At 38.1% G+C, this 23,774-nt stretch overlaps 1 protein-coding gene across 1 annotated transcript in view; it reads right to left on the minus strand.

The window, feature by feature from the left end:
- LOC310947570 (seizure protein 6 homolog) overlaps positions 1-23,774 on the minus strand; it is a gene marked incomplete at its 3' end in the record, with an annotated part of 339,340 nt that overhangs the window by 63,420 nt on the left and 252,146 nt on the right. Inside the window, exons 5-6 of the mRNA XM_083914416.1 lie at positions 7,863-8,048; positions 3,984-4,152 (exon numbers count right to left, since the gene is read on the minus strand). Coding sequence (XP_083770542.1) covers positions 3,984-4,152; positions 7,863-8,048 — 355 coding nt within the window. The remainder of the gene's footprint in view (positions 1-3,983; positions 4,153-7,862; positions 8,049-23,774) is intronic.

Genomic DNA, 23,774 nt, shown 5'->3' on the forward strand with positions numbered 1-23,774 from the left:
ATTGGAAAAATGGTCAGTATCAGTAACATTAAAAAAAAAAATCCAATATTAACACTGATACAATCTATTCAGTTGGAGGAGCTGTACATGTTTGTTTCACTTCATGAACTGCTCCAAATGTATGCCATTTAAATGGTGTGACTATAATGCTAAGTGGGGGAACTGTCCTAAATTGACATGAATCCCAAGTCAGAATGAAAGGACATTCCTGTTTTTTGAGCTCTGCTGACATAAATGTAGTATGATTCTTGAACATGAGCTGTCAGATGCTAAGACTCGTAAAATGACAGCATAATCCTAACCTAGTGATGGGCAGGTTTCATGAACCATAACTTGTATTTGTTGATCCCTCTAGGTGGCTCTCTTGGTTTGAAGAAAAACGTTCATAGAATGGCAATTCAGTGTGCTTTTAACTAGTGATGTCCAAATGAAGCTTCAATAACCATTAGTTATATCTGTCACTGGATGGAGCTCTTGGTTTAAAGAAAAGGTCTCAGTGAATGGTGATTCAGGAAGTTTTCAACCCTTTGTTGAACAAAGAGCTCCATCTAGTTTGTTTAAAAAAAAACAGAAAATGTGTCGTATAACTTAATTTCAATTCAATTCAATTCAATTTTATTTATAGTGCCAAATCATGACAAAAGTTATCTCAGGACACTTTACAAACTAGGTAAAGACCACACTCTATGACTTATTTATGATAAACATAGACCCAACAATTCCCCCGTAGAGTACGGTGGCAACGAAAACCTTCACTATTGCAGGCAGGAACGTCAGACGGACCCAGCTCTGTGGAGGACGGCCATCTGTCTTAAAGCTTCATTTGCCCATCACTCTCTTAACCTGAAGTTAAAGTCTAAAATTTGTAATAATCTGTTATTGCATTAAAAAATGTGTGCACACCACTACAGTAAGTAGTCCTGCGGATAAAGGTTCAAGCAGGAAGGTAATGCGTTAACTGAGGCCCTGTCCCAGCTTTAAAGGTTGAACATGTAGAATCTTTATTAAAAGCTATATTTAAAATGATAATAATAATAAAATACATCCACAGGGCGTTTTGAGGGGTACAGAATGAAAGTATTGCTTTTCCATAAAAAAATATATTTAGTCTGAATTAATGTTAAAAAAGTTCTGACGGGTTCGAAAATGACTTTCTGTCATGTTCTGTTTACATTGTACTAGCCAATAGCGTTGGGCATTGCTGGTTGCCAGGGTTGTCTGTTTTTTGTCTACAGAAACAAGGAATCATTTTGAGCTGAGAGCTAGCTAATCCATTACACACCGTTCAAAAAAAGACTTCCAGTTGGCTAACGTTAAATACTGTTTACATACTGTTTGAAACACTCGGCAACGAACCTGGCAACCTGACTGCTGGAATCATTTTTTGTTGTTGCGAATATGAGCTTAAGACACTAGGTGGCAGTGTTCTGCTCATTCTCCCTATTCAACCTTTAAGTAGCTTAAGCAGCTTTTACTGACTAAAACAAGTGATCTGACTCATGAAAAAACGCTGCCCATAGTCTTGTACTGTCTTTATGTGTACTGAGGGACGTACTTTTCTCTTACGGTGGTATGCGTGCAGTATGTTCAAGTTGGACCTAAAAACAAAGGTTCATAGGTCCAGAGCACCAAAATAATGTGACACACCACTGACAGTCTGATATTAACATCCAAAACACACTATTCAATCTTAGTGGTTTCTAAGATATATTAAATACTTTCTAACAAATACAAAGAATACAAAGCAGCCAAAATACACAGAGCTGTGTAGATCAGACATCAAGAACAGCCAGTGAATGAGGACGTCATCAACAGTAGGCGCTCCTTCAGTGTGGCCCGGGACACACGTGTGTACACTTTGCTAAAGAAATGACCACCTCCAAATATGGTCGGAGCGACTGGATCTCAATGTGTCCAAGGTGTATTGCCATCTGCTGCTGAGGTCTATTTACTGTACGCAGAGTGATGCGGTCAGTGTTCATCTGCTGCATGTCACAGCTCTACCTGTGGCTCTGTTCCTTCATGCTTCACCATTGTGGTCTGCATTGATCTCTCCTTCCTCTGCCTTTAAAGACTTAAATTATTCTTCTCAGGTAAAGAGAAGAGTGTCTAACAGAGCGCAACAGATCATTGATGTCAAAATAAAATATATATATATATATATTCTTAATGTTTACATCAGGCTGACTGAACTAATTACAAATGTAAAAATGGACTGGTGAGCAGTCTTGTTTTCCTCCTGTTTGGTTGAAAACAGCTTTATGCAAAGAAAACAAATATGTATATGAAAAGACAACAGCTTTTTTTAAAAATATATATTCTTGCTAAGTGATCGATTAGGGCAATTATCTGCTATAACCCTGAAAAGACCCAGAGGTCAGACGAAACTGCCTGACCAAAAACAGCTCTGAAAGGATTCGCTTTACTTTTAATACCTACAATACACATCACAGTACTTACCCACAACCTTTAACCCTAAACGTTCCTACTTCCATAAAATCAAGCTATTTGATTTTTGTACTGTCCAGAAATGAATGGAACCAAATGGGTGCCAGATATGCATAAATGCAGGAAAAAATTAATTCATAAAATCTTAAACACAAGATTGAATGGGTTGTGTGGGTTGTCCCTAGCGGCATATGCATGTCTAGTGTACATGAATGGTCATATGTCTTCAAGTGTGTTAATATGGACTGAGATCATTTTTGATTATTTTTGATCTTGTATGTATTTCACTACTTTAAATATTAATTTCTGTAAATTTAAATCTGATATTTCATATATGTATGTATATATATATATATACAGTTATATATACAGTTATATATATTTAGATTCAGTTTTTCTAATATATCTATAATATTTGTTGTTTGTATATCTGGAGTTTTTTTAACGAAAATAATTTCCCCCTAGGATTATTAAAGTATTTCTGATTCTGATTCTGATATGGAGCTAAAATGTGTGTGTGGAAAGAGATTTGGTAACTCATAAAGCTCTGGATCTGGTTTGACAGACTTGTGAATGATAAACTGGAGCTAGTAATCCATCAAAGTTAAGCTGATGATTTTGATATCTTTTGGTATCTTTTGGGATGCTTATGGAAGCTTGAAATCTACATTACCAAAGTCACAGTGGTACAGTATGTATAAAATGATCAAAAAAGCAGATGGCCTTTGAACAAAAAAATGATATGCCTGCAGACATCAGCTCGTTGCACCACCACCTTTTACGCGCGTCCCCATCTTCTCCACATCAATACTTCTTTCTGATATTTTCCTTTTCCTATGAGCTGTCCACATCTGTGTTCATATCTATGAGGTACATATTTGTAGCAGGAATGTAAGAGCACCCCAGAGCAGCTATTGGCTGATTTACAAAATTGATTATTAAGCTAATTTCCCCGCTGTGGCTCTTACTTTCAGTCCTCTGTAACAATAGCCCAACGCGGCTAAAATTACACTCTATACTGTCATCGCTATGGGCTGCCAGTTGTTGCCCTGCAGAGTCCTCAGAAATGATGTTCTTATAGGGACAAAGGAGAGGGTACAAGCACAGGGACATTAGTGAAGAAATGTGCCCAAGTGAAGATGAAGGTAATACATCGATATTAACAGAGCATGAACCATGAGACAGTAGTTAGACTGGCCTTACTGACTCTTACATTTTTATATCTAACATATGTATCAGATTCTGAGCTGAGAAGAGCCTGTTTACTTCAATATTTGCTAAACTGTGTCCTCTGGCAGCAGAAATCACACAAAAAAGGAATGCAACGGGAAATCAATCTTCCCTTTGATTAAATGTGGGTATTTTTGTCAAATTAAATCAATGAAAGCCGAAACAATGATTGTATTTAGGCTACTGTTGCCAGACGACATGTCCACATGACCTTTGTTCATAGAATATACAATTTCACTCACTGCATTGTTTTTACATTTCCAATGTCCAACTACCCTCATACAAGAGCTGAATTTCCTCCTTACCGATCATCATCCTCAGCCAGTGCTACCTTCTCAAAGTGGATATGGAGCTTGTGGTCCACAGGGGCCTCCAGCAGCCAGTGGCAGGTCAGGTTGTTGCTGTAGTTGCTAGGAAAACCAGGAGAGATGATCCGACCAACTGTGACATTCTTGATCAAACCACCACAGGCAGCTGAGAGAGAAGAAGGAAGGGATGTGAAAATGTCAACCAAATTCACTAACTGGTGCTGAGAGCATCACATCCCTCAGTCACTTACAAACCACACAACCCTGTGTGTCCAAATTAAACTCTGGTGTCAGTATAGGAAATATGATGTAACCAGTACACAAAGGACATGGATACTTTTTGATGAATTTTCACAATTGCAATCAGACTTTCCCTTAAAGTACTAAAATGCCTGTGGTAGTATCTTTAATGGCTGTTTAACCAAATCATATTTCATAAACCATATGCTGGGGATCAACATGAAGAATGAAATGAAATACAAATACTGAATGTGTCAAGACAACAGGTAAACACAGAAGATGTTTTGGATTGCTTTGAAAGCAAAAAACATATCGGCCCCGATATTGTCACACTGCGGTGAGGTGTTCTATCTGGGGTTTTTGTCTTGTGAGAATTATGTTTTATTTTGAAAAGTAACCCCTTTTAGTTTATTTGTTTGGTGTTCATAGCCACATGTGTTTCCTTTGTCAGTGTTCCTGAATTAAAGCCTGCATTAATCGTTCCCTGACTGCATTTGAGTCCTCCCTTTGCCCAGGCCTAACAAATATCGACTAATTAGCTGGATCTAATATCGGATGAATGAGGCAGATCCAGCATTCTGATCCAGTAATTTTTTTTTATTAATAACATACACAGCAATACAGTTACAGCAATCTAGTCACTTAAATCCTGCACTTTATATGGAAGTGTTACTTATTTCTTTTTGCTGCTAATGTACACTTTGTTATTTGTTAATAAATATTATGAAGTACATTTATATCTGTGTTAATTTGTTACTTTTTTAAACAAGGCTAAATGTATCAAGCCTGATGCCTTCACTCACATGGCAAGTCATACTCTTCATTCATTCAACAGTAGGATCGGATCAGTATCAGGTATCGGCCGATACGCTCAGCCCAGGTATGGGATTGGATCAGAAAAAACGTGATCGGTGCATCTCTAGGACAGGTTATGTTCAGTGAGTAGAGGCAACATTCAAGTATAGTGGTGTATATAATAAATCAATCAATTAATTCATCAAAAATACATTTTGAAAGTGTATAAGGTCGAAGAACATCATGCCGTGAGTTTATGAATCCCATTATCATGCTCTATTATGTCTTAGAAGTCGTTGCTGCGGTTTTTAAGTTGATACTATTTGTTATGCAGATTCAGTATATACCACTCTGGAATTGATATAAATATGGTCCACAAAAGCTTCAAAATACCACAATAAAACACCAGACACACCATAAAAAAACCCATGCTGTGATTTGGGATCTAAAACTTTTGAAATTTGCAGATTTCTATAAGAATTGCATTTTTTTTTACGTAGGAACACCATCCATCCTCTGAATTTTCTCGGTCTCTAGTTTGTGTTTGTAAAGTTTCATGAGGGTGTGATTATCCTAGAGGTCAACAGCCCATTTTAGCTCATTTCACTCCAGTGAAATGGCTCCTATGAGGACTACCATCATCACACATGAATACAGCTGGGCTCATTGAATCCACAAGAGTCTCAGATTTCCAGACATATACAATTAATGTGACTCCAAGACTGTTTATGGACCCCAGTCTATCAAACACTCCATTTTAGAATAGGTGAAATACCTGTCAAAAATAAATAAACAAATTGGATGAGGCGACCGATTCCTAAATAAATCGTTCCTTCCTTTTGGATTGACTTTGGTACTTGACTTGAATAGACTTTACTAGCGAGCTGGTACCGAGGCCAGTAGGTAAGTCTTTAAAACACTCTTTTAATAAACTCCAGGTTCTTTAACTATGTTGTTGGTGATTCTTTTTATGTGTAGGGACTCTTCTCATGCTACTGCAGAGGTTTGAGCAGTATCTTTACTGCAGATTTATCACTTATCCATCACCACTTGGGAATCAAGAAATGAGGTGAGAAAGATAACATCCCAAGAGATACAATCATATTTATCAACACATGCAGAAAATCCATCTACAGGTATATGATGGTGTGTGTGTGTGTGTGTGTGTGTGTGTGTGTGTGTGCGTGTGCATGTGTGTACTTATGTATGTGTGTTCCAGCTGGTCAAGGTTACTCATGCAGACACAGTTTAATTAAAGCAGAGCAGGAAGAATAAACCCAGTGGCATCCTGCCCAGCTTTAGTAATCACACCTCGATACACCTGCTTTATGTTCTGACACACACACACACACACACACACACACACACACACACACACACACACACACACACACACACACACACACACAGACACACACACACACACACACACACACACACACACACACACACACACACACACACACACACACACACACAAACATAATCAAGATGGCAGAGAAGATATAGATGCACAGCCACACAAACTCCCTTTTTGAAACTGCTTTCAGAGAAACATTCCCTGTGCTGTTAGAGTCGATCAGGGTGATCAGGAGTAAAATGGTCACTTATTATTCATCAGCCAGCTTCAGAGCAGCAAAGAGAGAAAGAAAATCATTTGCCATCCACACACTCCTCTGGGAGTCCAGGACTGTCTCTACGCCTGTCATACAAAAGCACCAGAGGGTCCAATAGATAACTCTTGGCTGCGAGTGTCAAAAAATAAAGAACCCAAAATGCTGTGTTGTGAGAATTAAAACGCTGGCAGAGGAGGACTGGATAACAGCTAACACTGATTCAGAAAAGCATTACTGTGAAGCGACAGAACAGTCCCATTAAGTGTTAACAGAAGCAGAGCTCTGGTCCAGTCTACTGACATTACAAAATGTGGCGCCGAAGTATACCATACTTTTGCTAAGTAATGTTAATAATAATATGCTAATAGGAGTGATAATTCTAGTACTGTCAAGACGTTGTTTCACATCAGTTCTGTTATAAATATTGAATTTGTAAGTATTGCATGGTCCGAATAATATCTATATTATTATGTTAGATTTAATCCACAATGCAAATGTTGGTAGTGCTATTAATATAAAAAACATGAGTGTTATCAATTTATACTTATAAATAATGAATTTGGTTGTTTAAGATACATACATATATCTTAAATAACCAAATTAATTGTTTAATAGTTAAGAAATTAAAATTACAATTAAAAATAGTAATACATACATGTATTACTATTTTAGATGTAATGATAATGCTAATTATGCTACCAATGTTTATGTCATTAAAAATGATAATACTGAAAGATATTGGTTTTATTAATATATTTCTGTTTCTGTTAAAATATGTTGTATTTATATGTATTTCTTTATTATCTCTCATCAATTTAGATGTAGAATTAAATTAAATACATTTTTAATAATTTCATTGAAATAGTTTATGATAGTAATGATGATGCTAAATATTGTAAAATATGTTTTTATTTTTCTGCCCATTAATTATTAATTTATTAAATAAATAATAATAGTTCTGACAGTGACAATATTGCTAATATTGATTGATAAAAAATAAATTGGGTTCTGAACTCTGAATGTTCTGAAGGTATTTAGAATACATGTTTCTTTCCCTTGTGTCATTCATCTTTGAATGAAGACGAAGGACTAGAAAACCTACATTCTCAAGTAGCATTATGCTTACACCAGTGACACCATGTCAATATTTGAAATTGTCCTTCGATGGGTGTGCATATGGAGGATGAGCTTCGATTGGGTTTCCTCCAGGTTCTAATGGCCTTACCTAGGCAGTGTGGTTCCTTGCCACTCCAGTAGGGGGTGCTTGCATTGTGACAGGTCAGCACAGCAGGGCCTTGCAGCTGGTAGCCAGTCAAGCAGGAGAAGAAAGCCTCTCCTCCAGAGTGGAGACTGCTTACTGATACATCACCGTAGAGAGGCCGCTGGGGGAAGACACAGCTCAACACAAAGGCTGCACAGACACAGAGAGAGAAAGACATGAGCGAATCAGAGAGACTGAAATAAAATCGACTCAAACAGAGAAATAGACAGAAAGAGAGAGAGAATTAAGCTGAAAGAAAGTTAACTTTCAGCTGATATTTGCTTACAGAAGTTGAAAGGACTCAGTGAAGGTTTGAGCTAGCTGCTCATGTGTAACACCTAAAAGAGCTTCCTTCCAAATAGAGGTCGACCGATTAATCGGTCGGCTGATTAGTTGTTGGCAAATTTACTATTACTACTATTCACTGTAATGTACCTTAGGCTACTATTAAAAAAAGAATCCCCAATTCCCTCAGTCATTTCCGTTTTTGTCCAAAATTAGATGGTAATATAATTATGAAATAAATTACATAAAAAATACACACTAACCTTGTAATTTTGTTGTTGAATTTTTTGTTTTTTAATAGTTGCTTAGATGGCTGAGAAATATAATCCCTTACTCATCAACAATCGGCACCCTATATCGGCCATCGGCTGACCTGATTTCTAAAGATTGATTTTGTTCGACCTCTACTTCCAAATTTACATGTTGTACTCCTCAATCTGGTGCACTTTGAGAGCCAAATTTAGAGGCTGAATCTATGAAGAACTTTGTGCTCTTGTAACAAGTTTGTATCTAGTAAATAATTGAATCATGAACACATTGGTTGTATAGATATGAATGGTCACATTCGGGAATCTGCTGGGAAAGACATCATGGAAAGTATGCATCTTCTAATTTATTAATTAGTTTGTTTTTGTTTTTATTTCCTGCCACTCTACTGCTCCACTCTCCAGTCCAGTAGGTGGCAGTAATGCTTCTGTAAACTTGTTTGCCAACCACTATATACACACTTAACCACTATTACAATTACAAACAATATTGTCATTTATTCCAATGAGAGACAAATGATAAGATTAAGTGTTTACATGGTCAAAGGCGCTGGTATTTTATATGTCAAAAAGGTTTACACCTCTCCTCTCAAGCCAATTGAAAATCCATTCAAATTTGGCCAGTCTCTTCTGATGAACTGTTTATATGAGGCATTTTTATTCTGATTGAGCAGTTATTCTGATAATTAATGGAATAAATGGGAAAATGTGGTTTGTTCTTTAAACCACAAGGTTGGAGGTTTGATCCTCAGCTTCCTGTCCACATGTTGAAGTGTCCTTGAGCAAGACACTGAACCCCTAATTGTCTGAAAAGCTCTAACTGTGCTTTTGAGCTGCCCGCTGCTCCTTTAGATGGATTAAAACAAGCAATTCAAATTTCACTACATAGTAATAACAATTGTATGTGATAACTGATCAATAAAGTTAAAGAATATTAGGGTCCATGTAAACACACCTACTGATCTGTTTTAACAGAATAGTCTCTGGTTTAGCTTAACTAATTATACCTTTGGTAGAGAATTGCTACTGGTACAATTAGAAATAGAGACATGTCTCTAATAAACAAAATATCTGGTTACTAAATGCAAAGGGAGTTTTGGGAACCACACTACCCTATTTAGCATATAACAGGATCTGCATTCTCGACTATTCTCACTGTATGAGATTCTTTAACCAAGGATATATATGACTCTTGGGTGATTGATCACAAGTGGACACCTTAGGTCTTTTCCCACCTGGCATTAGAATTGTGTCCACATGCATCTTGAGTGACCACTTGTGATGGGATCTCACTTCCCGCTCTATATCACTTGTTACAACATGAGATTAGAGAAATGTCTGGCTTTTATGAGCCTAAAAATATGAGGTTATTTAACAGCAGTCCATGCCACCGACACTGACACACAATGGTGCATAGAGCAGTGATACTATAAGTGATATACTGTATGTGAGAGCTGTGGATAAAAACGGGAAGGCAGGCAGGTGTCCAAGCTGTGTGCTGTCTGCTGATGTCAGTGTTCTGTCAGCGTCAGAGTCCCAGACATGTCAGTGTTCTGTCAGCGTCAGAGTCCCAGACATGTCAGTGTTCTGTCAGCGTCAGAGTCACAGACATGTCAGTGTTCTGTCAGCGTCAGAGTCACAGACATGTCAGTGTTCTGTCAGCGTCAGAGTCACAGACATGTCAGTGTTCTGTCAGCGTCAGAGTCACAGACACGTCTGATAATGACATTGAAAATACAAGATTCACTCTCAGTGGTTCTGTGACATGAGAACCACTATGTTTGATGCGCTGGATTTATCTCTTTTCAAAATGTTGAGGATATCAGTTGAGTAGATGGTCCTTCAATGTGGACCAGAACACATTCCGGACACACTGCTAAATTACTGTGGCCACATGTGGCTCAAACCACCTCTGAATGTGGTCTGAGAGATCAGGGGCCTCATTTCTAATGAAGAGAGAGATTCACTTCAAAGTTGGTGTACAGACAAAACTTAGGACCTGTGTGCGCATTAAAATATATAAACTCTATGTGGCCCTGTTTTGCAGCTTCATGCAACGCCAATAGATGTATATATACATATTTTATGAACTGCCCAAAATGAATATTCATTCATGCTGACATCATGTGAAACACAGAGAGGAAAACAAAACAAAACAGACTCAACAGTCAATGTGAGGTTGATGTTCTTGTTGGAGAGGTGAAAAAAAGAAAAAAACATGTTGTTTGGAGGACAATGTGGACATTACTAAAGACAAAACAGTTGTAGAGTGGAGACGTGATGCAGACACAGTTAATGCAAAGTCAGAAGGTCAGACTGTTGCTGAAATGAAAAAGAGATGAATTAAAACATTTTCATTCTAACTCTGTTCTTTTATAGCGACATGAGTGCAGTCAACAGCACAGATTATATTTGAGAAAAATGTCCGTTCCCAGAGATCCAAACGAACCGTGAGAACAGTGCTCTGCTCTCTGAACCTGCTCATAAGCAGCTCGTCCTCATCTGTCAGTAAATCAGTGAGTGTGCGTCATTTGTGATGTCATGCCTTTTTATATCTCCATTTGATTTGATTGATCTAAAAAGCTAAAGGTGTGGGAATTAATCTGTCACCGTTTCTCATTTCTCCAGTTTCTTTGCGTATGCCTTCACCAGTTTCTTTGCGTACGCCTGGGTCAGTGTGGAGGACCGCACATTCTCCCGTCAAGTTTGTTTTTTAAAAATCCCAAAGTTTGCTTGTGATCAGATCACTCAGGACTGACTTATTGCGAGGTCTGAACAGGGCCAGGATACTAGGGCTGGGCGGATCATATATATCAAAATATCTACCAATATTGGTATCAGTATTGATTAATAATTGCGAGATGAGATTGCTACTTCCGTTTCCGTTTTTTCTACGTTCAGCTTACAACTCCAGTCACTCCATGTTGGTTTTCCAAACACTGCTCCTCTCTCTTCGCTCATGCTCACTTTGCCCCTCCCTGCATATTGATGATGCATTCACTTCATAAATTATGACACATTTCTCTCCCCTACGCGAAAGTAGATAAGCTGCTTTTCTAAGAAAAAAGTATAGGTATCTGTAATACTGGCCCTGTATTTACTTGGTATCGGATCAATACCAAATTTTGCAGTATTGCACACCCCTACCTGATACTGTATATGTATAAGACCTAATTTTTGTAACTGTGACAGAAACCCATTTCCAGACAGTGACTGCCAATTTGGTTTTGAATTAAGCCGTCTGCTTAAACAGAACAAAATAATACAACATCTTGTGGAAAATACACAGCAACACTGTGCCATTTAATGTACCAGTGTCCTCCTGTGGCTACCACCTGCTGATAGGTGTAAAGTAGCATTTACACCCCCACAAACACTTGTACAAAGGCCTGTCAGCACTGCCAATATGTGTGGAACATGTGAACACTGGCTCTCAGGTGACCAGTTAACTAACTGGATTTTCTATTGCAGCTGATTTGTCTTCCTTCAGCCTCCTGGCGTCAGGCCAAACATATTAATAATATATTTCTGCTAAAGACTCTGATCCATCTCACTGTAATTGTCCTAGTTTTATTGTTAGCCCTCGGGTGGCTTGGCAGTAGTGCTGCTATTGATTCTGTCTGTTGGGGACAGCGCTGCGCCTCAGGCAAGGAAATATGTAAGAAGATTAAATAGGCCAATAAATGACAACCTACGACCTCGGCCGCCTACAACACTCTGTTACAGCTGAGGGATGTTCACCAGCTCTATAGTGTCTCACGGAAATAGAGATAAGAAGAGCAGTTTTGGTCTTTATAGTATTTCTCATTTGAGCAACATCCCAGACTAGTACTGCCATAGAAGCAGCTGCTGGAGCTGTGTCCTATCACTCCCTGAGCTAGTCATTATCATGGTCAGCTGTATCTATTAATATCCAGGCCAACCAAAAAGTATGAAGCTCATAGGCTCACTGGAGACTAGGAAAAGAGATAAAAGAGACATCATGGTAGCATTGTGGCATCATAACACTGGAGCTAACAGAGCTTTCACAGAGACAAATTGCCCTGGAGCAGTAAAATGCCTGCTATAGGCTACATCACTTTGTCTTGTCTTATCTTACCTCCGTAGACCTTATGGCCATATATCATGTTTTGGTTTAAATTAAATTATGTTATTGATAATAATGTTTTCAAAAAAGAGAGTAGCAAAATATCAAAGCTGAAAATGTAACGACCAAAAGGAATGTAAATGTAACAATAACACTCGTAAACTATTTTTGATGATTTGGATTTTTCAGACACATGTTCTTATTGGAAAAAGTCAACACTTGCCATGGATACAGCATGGATTTTGCTATGTTGTTTCTAAAGATCTTGGTGTCTTAAAGTGGTATTCTGAAAGGATTTTTTTGACCACTGTTAAACCTCTACTTAAAGAGCCAGAACTTGATCCAGGGTTAGAAATACTTATCTAAATTAAAGTACTTGTAGATCTGTATCTCAGCAACTTTTGGCCCAAATACTCAACAGTTGTTTTTTTTTTCTGGATTTGGATTCCATCTCAGTGCTCATACTACTGAATGATACTATAGATACTATTTGATTCTATAAATCAGTTTACTTGGCTTATAAAATTACTTTGTCACCATTGGCCTGGCTCTCATGTGGTTAAAGTCTTCTGAAAACAGTGTTTCCTATACCAATGCATCATACAAATGTTATAATATGAAATATGGAGTACCTCAGGGCTCTGATTTTGCCCCTCTGATTTTCTCTCTTTATATTTCACCTCTTGGCCAAAGTGTATGCAGTGAGTGCTACACTGATGATACTCAGCTGTGTGTGTCTGTGAAGGCAGCAGGCCTGCTTGTCTTCTGTAAAATACTGGATGTCACTGAACTTCCTGTTCCTATATTCTGGTTAAACTGAGATGTTGTTTATTGGCTCTGCTCAGTCTTATCTGTGATTTTGCAAAGATCGATAGCCAGGAATCTTGTGGTTTCGGTTAAAAACACAAAGTCAAGGTTGTGCTTTATTGGAGCTGATGTGAGGCAAAACCTGCTGGCAGCTGAAAAAAAAGTGTGTCTTGAGTGGTACTGAGTTATTTAGAGATTAATATAATCCTGGATTAATGGCATAAATATCCTTGTTTGCTGTTGTCATTGAAGATTATTTTATTATTGAATGTCAGTTATTGGTTAGAACCGTTTTCAAATGATGTATTAATAGTGCTCTGTATTAATAGTGCTCTGGAGGATATGTGACAGAAGGGTATCAGCAAGAGTGAAAGGGAAGGTTTATAAAGTGAGAACAGCTATGGTGTATGAGGTGGTGGACCTGACAAAAAAGACAGGAAGCAGAGCTGGAGGTGGCAGAGCTGAAGAGGCTAACATGTTTGTTGGGAGTGACGAGGATGGAAATAATTAGAAATTAGTTTCTTAGAGTGACAGTTTGAGTTAGACAGTTTGAAGACAAAGTGAGAAATTTAGATAGTTTGGACATGTGTGGTCTCAGGAGAAAGATGCTGAAGATGGAGCTGAAAGAAAGACGACAAAGAGGAGGTTGAGGGACATGACATGGTTGGAGCAACAGAGGAAGAGATGGAAACCAATGTGGCAACCATTTTCTTTATTTTCTGAGCACACTAGATGGTGCTCTCTGTTTAACTAAGGGTTCAAATCACACTGAATTCTGTGTGCCTTTCTCTTCAAACCAAGAGCTCCATCTAGTGGGCTCAACAACTACAACTAATGCTTCATGAAGCTTCATATGGATATCACTAAGGAATGAAACGTGTGTCCAGATCAGTCTGTGGGCTGAAGGAAACACCAGCGTAGAACTGAATATATTGAGATAGGATGCGATAGAACTTTATATAATCAGAGGGAAGTTACTGACCTAACATTCCAAGTCACAGTCAACGTGTGATACTGAACTTGCATCATATTATACTCTTCGCACAGCAGAAACTTTACAGCATCTTACAATGCAGGAAAAGTAGTTCCTCTATAGACATACTCTTACTAGAGATAATCAATCAGTAATAACAATTGTGCTTTTCAAGATGCACCTTAGCTACTTGTTTGATTGTGATGAGGAAAATAAATCCCAGAGAGACCAGTCCATTTTCATTCCCAGGTCGTCAAATACCAACATCTGGTCACAGCACTCAGCGTCTGAAACCCGTGCACAAGGAATCTTTTAGCGTTTCTATGAGACCCACCAGGATTTCAAATGATCTAACTCAAATACAAACCTATATGTGGCAATATTCAATACCAACTGCACTGGGTGACAGGTGACAAAGCGACAAAGTCTGCGTATGGAGGAGGTTAAAACGATTTTCACCCAGGAGACTGCTGTTCATGTCCCCATGTGACACAGAGGTTAAGAGAGACAGAAAACCATACAGTAAAATGTACGCACATTTACATGAAAGCCAATCCCTTACGTTTGTTGTTAGTGGACACAAAAGAGTTAGTCCAAATGAATCGTTCAATTGCTCTGTTATAAAGGGATTATTTGAACGTATTCCCATGAAATAACCTACAAAAAGTTCTGCATACAAATTCGTATGATATCTTATGAAACTGTGAACGAGAGCTGACAGTGAGACGATGTCACGAATGAGAAGTGTCTGTGACAACAAGGCACCGAAACTACCAAACGTGACCGCTTTAAGCCCACAAAAGGTGAAGGTTAGGGATAGGCCTAAAAAACACTTAGGTTAGGATAATAAAAAAAGTTTATGGTTTGGTTTAGAACATCCATGACAAGAATGGCAGCGGCCCGGAACACGAACCCTGCTCGCCTGGGTGAAAGTCCTGTCTTTTGGGATCCATTCACCACCAACCTGTCTCCTTAAGCAGAGTTTTTCGGCCGTGGGATAATCCTGTTTCTGATACTCTGAGCGTCTGTATCATTCATGTCATATCAATGCATGTTACTAAGTCACTTCTTCCCCAGAGTTGTTGGTGTTTTGTCGTCCCGCAGGTCTCTGCTGATCGTGGTGGTGCCTGCTGTCGGGTCCTGCATGATGCTTCCTGCTGCTATTTTAACTATTACTCATATGAACTATAATCATCGTCTCATGAATTATAAAATTTGTAGCCATAAAAAAATCATCAGTATCATATCTCATTATATCACAGCTGTTATTACCACTATTCGATCATATTTACCACCATAATTATTATTATTGTCATATTCTATCACCTTAGCTGTGCTTGTTTCTACTATTCTACTGTATTAACTGCCATAACATATAAGTCATATTCACATTACTATAGATATTATTATAGTTACTGTTACTTTTGTGGTTGCTTGCATCTCTGGGACTGTCTGTCTGTCTGTCTTTGTGTCTGTCTTTGTCTCTCTGTCTGTCTATCTGTCTTTGTGTCTGTCTTTGTCTCTCTCTGTCCATCTGTCCGTCATTTCTCTCTGTCTCTCTCCTTTTCTTCCTCCCCAACTGATGAAGACAGATGTCTGTCCTCCATAGAGCTGGGTCTGTTCAACGTTCCTGCCTGTTAAAGGGAAGGTTTTGGTACTTGTACCACTGGTGGTATTAAAGCTCTCTCTGGTGATACTTGAAGGAATCTCCAAAATAAAATGAATATAATATAATAATAAGAAAATACTTTGTTGGCCTATGCTGCTGTATTTTAACTTGAGAGAGCCTGATATTTTCTGGTGGCAGGTCATGTACAAAGTTTGAGAACCACCGATCTATGTAAATCATAAATAAGTCATAGTGTGGTCTTTACCTACTCTAATGTATATGTAAAGTGTCTTGAGAAAACTCTTGTTATGATTTGGCACTGTGAATAAAAAATTTAATCGAACTGAATTCAAAATAATCACTGTTCTCAGTATTATCGTGGTACAGTTAAAATGTGTTGGAACTGCTCAGAGAGTGCTGATACACACTGACATTTTTTTCCCAAATTTTATAATGAAAATCCAAAATAAAATGACAACACTATTCACTTTCTGTTTGCATTCACATTAAAATAATAACATACCTAATATCAGGGCATAATAAAAACAACAGACTTGACGGGGTCAAATGTTTGAGGAAATAGTGATTTTGCTCCAATCAGATTGTACTAAGCTGGTGTACTTCAGTACATTTCTGTCGTGTTGTCACATTAAACTGCAGTTCACTGTCTCAATTATTTTTGAGATATGAAAGTACCTTGTTAGGGATAGAAGATTTAGGCCATATCACCCAGCCCTACATTGTATGGGTAAATGTCTGTTATATATTAAATATATCTTTTTATTTTGCTATGGTATGCAGATCTTTACATTTGAAATTCTGGTGCTGCTAGAACTGAAAATGTTGGCCTCCACTGTATCTAATCAGGTATTGTGTCCACAGTGCAGATCACAGGGCAAGAGCAATAATTTGAGATGTTTAATAGTCCCCAGTAGCTAGTGGACGTAAATTGAATTTATCTATTTTAGAGTTGCATTGTGACATGGCTTTGATGTGGATTGGCTCCACTCGGATCAAACTTCATCTCTAATCTGGTTTGCTCGGAGCCTTTATTTCTGCCGACCATTGGCTTCAATCGCATTACTGCGAAGAGATGACAAACAGTCTTGTTTCCGGGCTTTACTTTGGTGAGCTGAATCTCTTTGTGTTATGCTTTATTCATGGTGCATATGTATTGATTGTCTGAAAAGGTCACTAAGTCACAGAGGCAAATGCCAGGCTTGGAGAAACACTCTCCATACATGGATTGACCTAAAGCTGGATATTCAAATCTAAAGCAATCTGATTTAAAGTTTGCACAACATACAGCTTTAAACACCATTTTTACAATCAATTCAATCTCTGACAAGTTCAACACCCTAAATCTGAGCCCTGCTGACCAGATAACACCGGAATATGAATTCTCATGATTTTGGTGACCCCTAGCCTTTCCTTTTGGACTGCTTGGTTGTTGCTGGCCAGGGAGAGTACAGAGGGCTTTGTTCACTGAGAACAGCTGCCTGCTGTAGCTGGAAATGGTGATATTGAACCAAAACATTAAAGGTCCCATATTTTGCTAATTTTCAGGTTCATACTTGTAGCTTGAGTTCCTACTATAACGTGTTTACATGCTTTAATGTTAAAAGATTTTCTCATACTGACTGCCTGAATATATCTGTATTCACTCTCTGTCTGAAATGCTCAATTTTTTAGCGCCTGTCTCTTTAAGCCACACACCTGAAAAAGCCCTGTCTGCTCTGATTGGTCAGTGTTTTTGGGTCCTCCACATCTGCGCTCTTAGCGTCTCTACAACGTCATTGGAGCGAGGGAATAACTGCAATGGCACTGTAGTGGCACTTTCTAGTATAGTTGTGACATCCCAACCGTACAGAAGCCCTGCCGCTCGTTTAAAGTCACAGGTTCTGAATAAAGGCTGCGCCCATTTCTCTGTTGATTGAGCGTTCTTATACTTTCAAAGTATTTATATAGCAACTTGACTTGCTTTATGATAAAAAAGACATGAACATCTCGCTTCAAACTATATGGGAGTTGTAGTAAAACAATGAGCTGTGTGCTCTGATTTATTTGCATGAAATCAAAGTAGCAGTCCAGCTAGATGTGACCAATGAGATGAGATGTACATTGACTCTGTCTTGTGACTGTAGCTTGAGGTCAAGCAAACCCCAAATGACCATATAAGGGATGTAATGATGTATCGTGAGACAGTTAAAAATGATTTAAATGTGTGAAGATTTAAAAAAGGAGAGGAGGGCTGCCCTGATGTAATCATGACAGTTGTTTCCAGTTTGTATCTATAGTTTTCTATCTTAATCTGTAAATATTTGTTTACATTTTGCTTATGTCTAATTATACAGTACAGTGACATACAGGCTGTCAAAATAAAATGAAAAAACCCTAATGAAACAATCAATAAGAGGAACATGGATTGTTAATCGATTGTATAGTCGCTAGTTTAATCAGTAGAAATATAGTCCTTAACAGCAGCCCTAAAGAGAAAATATATTTTGTAGATTTTTTTATTTTCTGTCATAATTCTTCTTCAATCTCCTTTCGTAAAAATAAAAAACTAGTTGAAAATGGTATCGTAAAGTCAGTATTGTGATTGAATCGAATCGTGAATTCAGTGTATTGTTACATCCCTACTGTCTCTGTGTGTTTTTAAGTAGGATAGTGATAATAAAACATAGTTCTTTAATAACTCTTCATTCTCTCTTCAAGAGCTCCTGCAGCCCTGCCCTGTTCGTTGGTTGTTCCTCGCTCTAGGCTCAAAACAAACAAAGATCATGCTTTTGCGGATGTAGCTCTTATATACTTTATATTCTAACTCCCTCCCATTGGACTGTGGACAATTTTATAACGCATTTGTTTAGACTTGCTTTATGTCTGTTATGTTTTTAGCTTGATGTTTGCATTTTAGGTCTGTTGATTTGTATTTGACTTACTATCGCCTTTGGTTGTGAAGATTTTTGCGATGTCTGCTCTTGAAAGGTGCTACATAAATAAACATATTATTAATATTATTATTAATATTCTAAAGGTCTAAAGGTTTTAGTGGCCCAATATGTAAAATAAAGTGTAATATTTGCTCTGACCAAACCTAAAATTTGACCTTGGGATAAAAACCCAAACCACCAACTACAACTGCATTGTAGCTAATGAGATAGTGAATGAGCTCTTATCAGTGGAGAGGTATTTCAACATATTCTCATCAACAGATTGGTATGATATCTAATGAAAACTTATGCACAACAAAGTTTAAGAATTGAGATAAAGGTGGAAGTTTGTCTTAGTTCTCCCAGGACCTTAACAGTGGAAAGTCCTGTGTTTTGGGACCCATCCATCACCCTGACCCCCCTACTCACAAAGATTTTGGTGGTCTTATACTTTGTCATCCTAATTTCCTTCTTTGCTCTGGAAGTAATTGCTACAGTTAAAAAAAAACAGAGGTAAAGAATACAACAGATCATTTAACAAGTGATTTGTAAAAAAATCAGGCTTACTGCCTGTTCTGATGCTCAGGAACAGTTCTGCTTTCCTTTCCTCCTTTTCTAATCTGCATTTGTTACTTCTAGGCTGGACTACTGCAACTCCTTATTATCAGGCTGCTCCAATAAGTCTGTTAAGAGTCTCCAGTTGGTCCAAAATGCTGCAGCTCGTGTACTAACTAAAACCAATCGAAGAGATCATATTTTTCCTGTATTAGCCTCTCTGCACTGGCTACCTGTAAAAGCTAGAGTAAAGTTTAAAATCCTTCTTCTAACCTACAAAGCATGTTACTAACTCCACTTCTTCACCAAAGTTGTCATGCTTTGTTATCTCACAGGTCTCTGCTGATCGTGGTCCTGCATGACATGCTGCTATTATTACTATTATTCATATATTATCATTAGTTTTATAAATTATAATATTCATAGCCATAAAAACATTATCAGTTGTATTTCTCATTGTATCACAGCCTTTATTACTACTACTCATCATTGATCATATTTACCGCCATAATTGCTATTATTCATATTCTATCACCTTAGCTGCAGTTGTTTCTACTATTAATATCACTCAGGTATATTTGCTGCCTTAACATCTAAGTCATATTCACATTATTATTGATATTATTATAGATACTGTTACTTTTGTGGTTGCTTGTATCTCTGGGGCTGTCTATATGTGTCTGTCTTTGCCTTTCTCTGTCCATCTGTCTGTCTTTTCTCTCTTCCTCTCCTTTTCTTCCTCCCCAACCGGTCAAGACACATGTCCGTCCTCCATAGAGCTGGACGTCGTTCGTGCCTGTTATAGAGAAGGTTTTCATCGCCACTGTGTGCATATTTCTGGATTAATACTGTACATAATAATACTAATAATAATAATAATAATAATTATTATTATTATTAATAATAATAATAATAATGATAGTGCCACTTGTTGCTGCTCATGGGGGGATTGTTCGGTCTGTAAATCATGAATAGAGTGTGGACCTGACCTTCTCTATATGTAAAGAATCTTGGGATAATTTCTCTATTATTTTGTTATGATTTGGAACTATAAATACAATTGAATTGAATTGACTTGAGAAAATGCGTCAGTCATTTGAAAAACAAACAGAACCATATTATATATACAATATGAGCTGTTCTGTGTCTGTTTACATTATATTAACATAATCTTCTCAGTATTTCTTGCTAGAACATGTTAGATGTTTGTATCAACATACCCCACCCCTTCAATGAATTTCAACAGCCACCTCTTCATTTGATATCAAAAAAATCTAATTTATAATAACAGAGCAACTACATTGAAGAAAGAACTGACATTATATCAGATGTTTTTAAAAAAAATCATGCTCTCCACAAATGCTGTTTTAACTCTTTTCTTAACATTTTCTGCATTGTCCTTATTTCGCTGTGATCCACTGGGAGAGCAGTCTGAATCTCGACAGAGAGAACGGCAGAGAAAAACAAAGAAAGATGGAGAAGACCAGCAGTAGCTGCTCTGAGGAGAATCCACTGGGGCTGCAACCCTCTTCTCTCCATCCTCCAGAGGCCATCAACAATGATAAATAACCAGCAGGAAAGAGAGGATGAAGGCACAGAAACATCCACATAGAGATCTTAAATAAAGTAGAGGACCAGAAATGATGCATGATGAACAGCATAGAAAAGAACAAGAGAAGAAACAAATTGCTGGCAGGCTGTGGTCTATTCTATATGTTGCAGTGAAAATGCAGCTCTCTTCTGTATCCCCACTCCCTGAGTAAATGAGCCAGAGACATACAGTAGAACCCCCTCCTCCATTTTATTTATGCTTTACTGCAGTAGCCTCTCAGCTCAGCGGCTCCCTGTGGCTGCAGTACGTGAACATGTTGTTATAGCAAGATCACCCTGCCGTTTCTCTTTCAATTAGCCTAACATGGTGAGCTAAATCACCCAGTGGTACCCAGAGCTCTCGTCCTCTGATAGCCAGCTGCTCTTTGGGTCTGTGAAAGTACACATGGGATCCGATGGCGGACCTTCAGCCGCTGATGCTAATGTCTTTACTGCAACTCACCATTGAGGATCCTGCAATTGTGCACTGTCCAGTCTTCCACTAAACTCCAGCTGTTTTGTGTCAACATGCAATATGTTTCTATTTTGACCCTGCCATGAAAATGACAATGTCAGTAAATCTGTGAGTGTAAAGGCCTTTACACACAGAATAAACAAATAAACGACACAGAAATGTGCCGTCAAGTTGTGTTGTGAGCATGTGCAGCTTCCCCACTTGACAGTGATGGAAGCATGTGCAGCAAGTGTCTACCCGAAGGTTCTGACTGGATTTCACTCAGTGATAAAACCACTTTTCCATTTGTCATCTCTTTATTTTAGAAGGTGCGACGGTATGTCGTTCCATCAAGCATTTTCTTATCAGTCATTAGGCATAGCCAATGCCATTAGCTGAAAAAACATAGGAAAAAATACTGTATCTGTACAATACTATTCCAAATAAATGTAAATAGGCAAAAGAAAGTGTACAGTGTACACAAACTCTGAACAACAGTGCCTCAATATTCCCCCTTAATTTATACATTCAATTAAACTAAACTTTTGACTTAACATCCTAATGTATGTCATTTTATTGCATTTCAATTGGGGCTGTCACAGTTAACGCCAATGTGTTATAACCTGACCACAACAGAAGTGTCTCCATGTGTCTGACACGCACAGGCTGCAGTGTTTCACTGGAATTCAAAAATCAGCGATTAATTAATGGTAATTAATTACTTTAAGCCTGCATACACGTAGTTTAATCCTACACTGTTGAAACAAAGCAGCTAGTGTTGGTAGCAGAACAAGAAGTAGAGCCTGCCCCTCAGCTGTTCTCTGCTGAACAGCGTAAGGAGAGGAAAAGAAGTCCGGCAGCTCTTATTTCTTTAAGACCCCCTCCCGAAAAAATCTCAGTCTGCTCTGATTGGTTCCACATATGTGCTCTCATTATCTCTGCCGGGGACTGACTGTAGCGGAGTATAGCAGCACCTTCCACCTTAAAAAAATCACAGATAAAAGCTTCTAAAAAAAAAACTACACAGTCGGACATGTTCCAGCAAGAAAAGGTGACAGCTTTCCTTGGCGTTAGCATGTAGCTATGTGTAGCAGTGTTTGTAATGTAAACAATTGAACAGATGACCATATAAAGAAATCCAGCACGGATTGACATCACTTTGAGCCAACAGTAGAAAGAAAAGTGTTGGAGTGTTCAGGACAGTCTGAAGTCTGAGGTTTTTGCTCACAGGGATTACTTTGACATATGTTTACATCGTTATTTGAAGCTTTGGCCACATTTAATATATGTCATATTGTTGTACTTTATGACAGAAAAAAAGGAAAAGCATAATAAGTCACCTTTAACACCTTCTACGATAGAAAAAGCTGCAAATTAGAAACAACATGTATTAATCAGAGTGAAAACAGTCACCTTTTGTCAGCTAAAATTGGTCACGTAACAGTATTTTGGGTGCCTTGTTGTTGGGGACCACTTCCAGTCTGCCACCTTCTAGCAGTCCACTTCACAGTCAACTTCTGGTGCGTCATCGTCGTTCAGTTGACTTTCGTTCACCGTTTTGTCAGATATTATACAAATTAGGGTGCAGAACTTCTACTTGGTCAGATGTGAAGCTGCTGTAAAACTCCCTGAATGGGAGAGGGGCCAGACATATCTGCCAGAACAAATGAAACATGAGCTCAGCAGATTTGTTTGGCTAATAAATAAAGGCTATGGCCAAAGAACATTTCAAATGATTTCCTAGCATGGAAATAAATAGCCAATAGCCTGTGGATATGTTTTAAACACTCATTTCAGGATATTGTCAGTATGTAATCTGCCAGGGTTAGGGTTCCGATGTTAAAGTGCTGTTTCCTAATGATTTTTAGTCAAAAATAGATAAATTACATTAATGGTTACTACAGGTTGTATTTTAGTATTTGTATTTGTATTTTATTACTAAATATGTCTTGGATGTGAAAATGAACATTTGTACAAACAGCTACTACAACTAATTTAGAGAGAGAGAGAGAGGGGGGGGGGGGAGAGAGAGAGAGAGAGAGAGAGGGGGGGAGATTCGACAGCCGTGACCTCATTATTGTCACCATTTCATAAATATCTATATTAGAATGAGAGCCACTTCAACACAGCTGGAGAGAGAATACAGCAGCAAATTAAAAGCTGCTAAAAAAGTCCCTTTACAGGAGCAGCAGCAGAACCAACGGGAGAACACATTTTTTTATGAGCTTCCTTCTGTTTGAATCTGTAATAATTGGATTTGGAGGAGTTTTGTCTGCCAAACAACCCTGATGATGTCATTAGGGGTAAGTGAGGAGAG

This window comes from Echiichthys vipera (genome assembly GCF_963691815.1).
Source record: "Echiichthys vipera genome assembly, chromosome: 5".
Lineage (NCBI taxonomy): Eukaryota > Metazoa > Chordata > Actinopteri > Perciformes > Trachinidae > Echiichthys > Echiichthys vipera.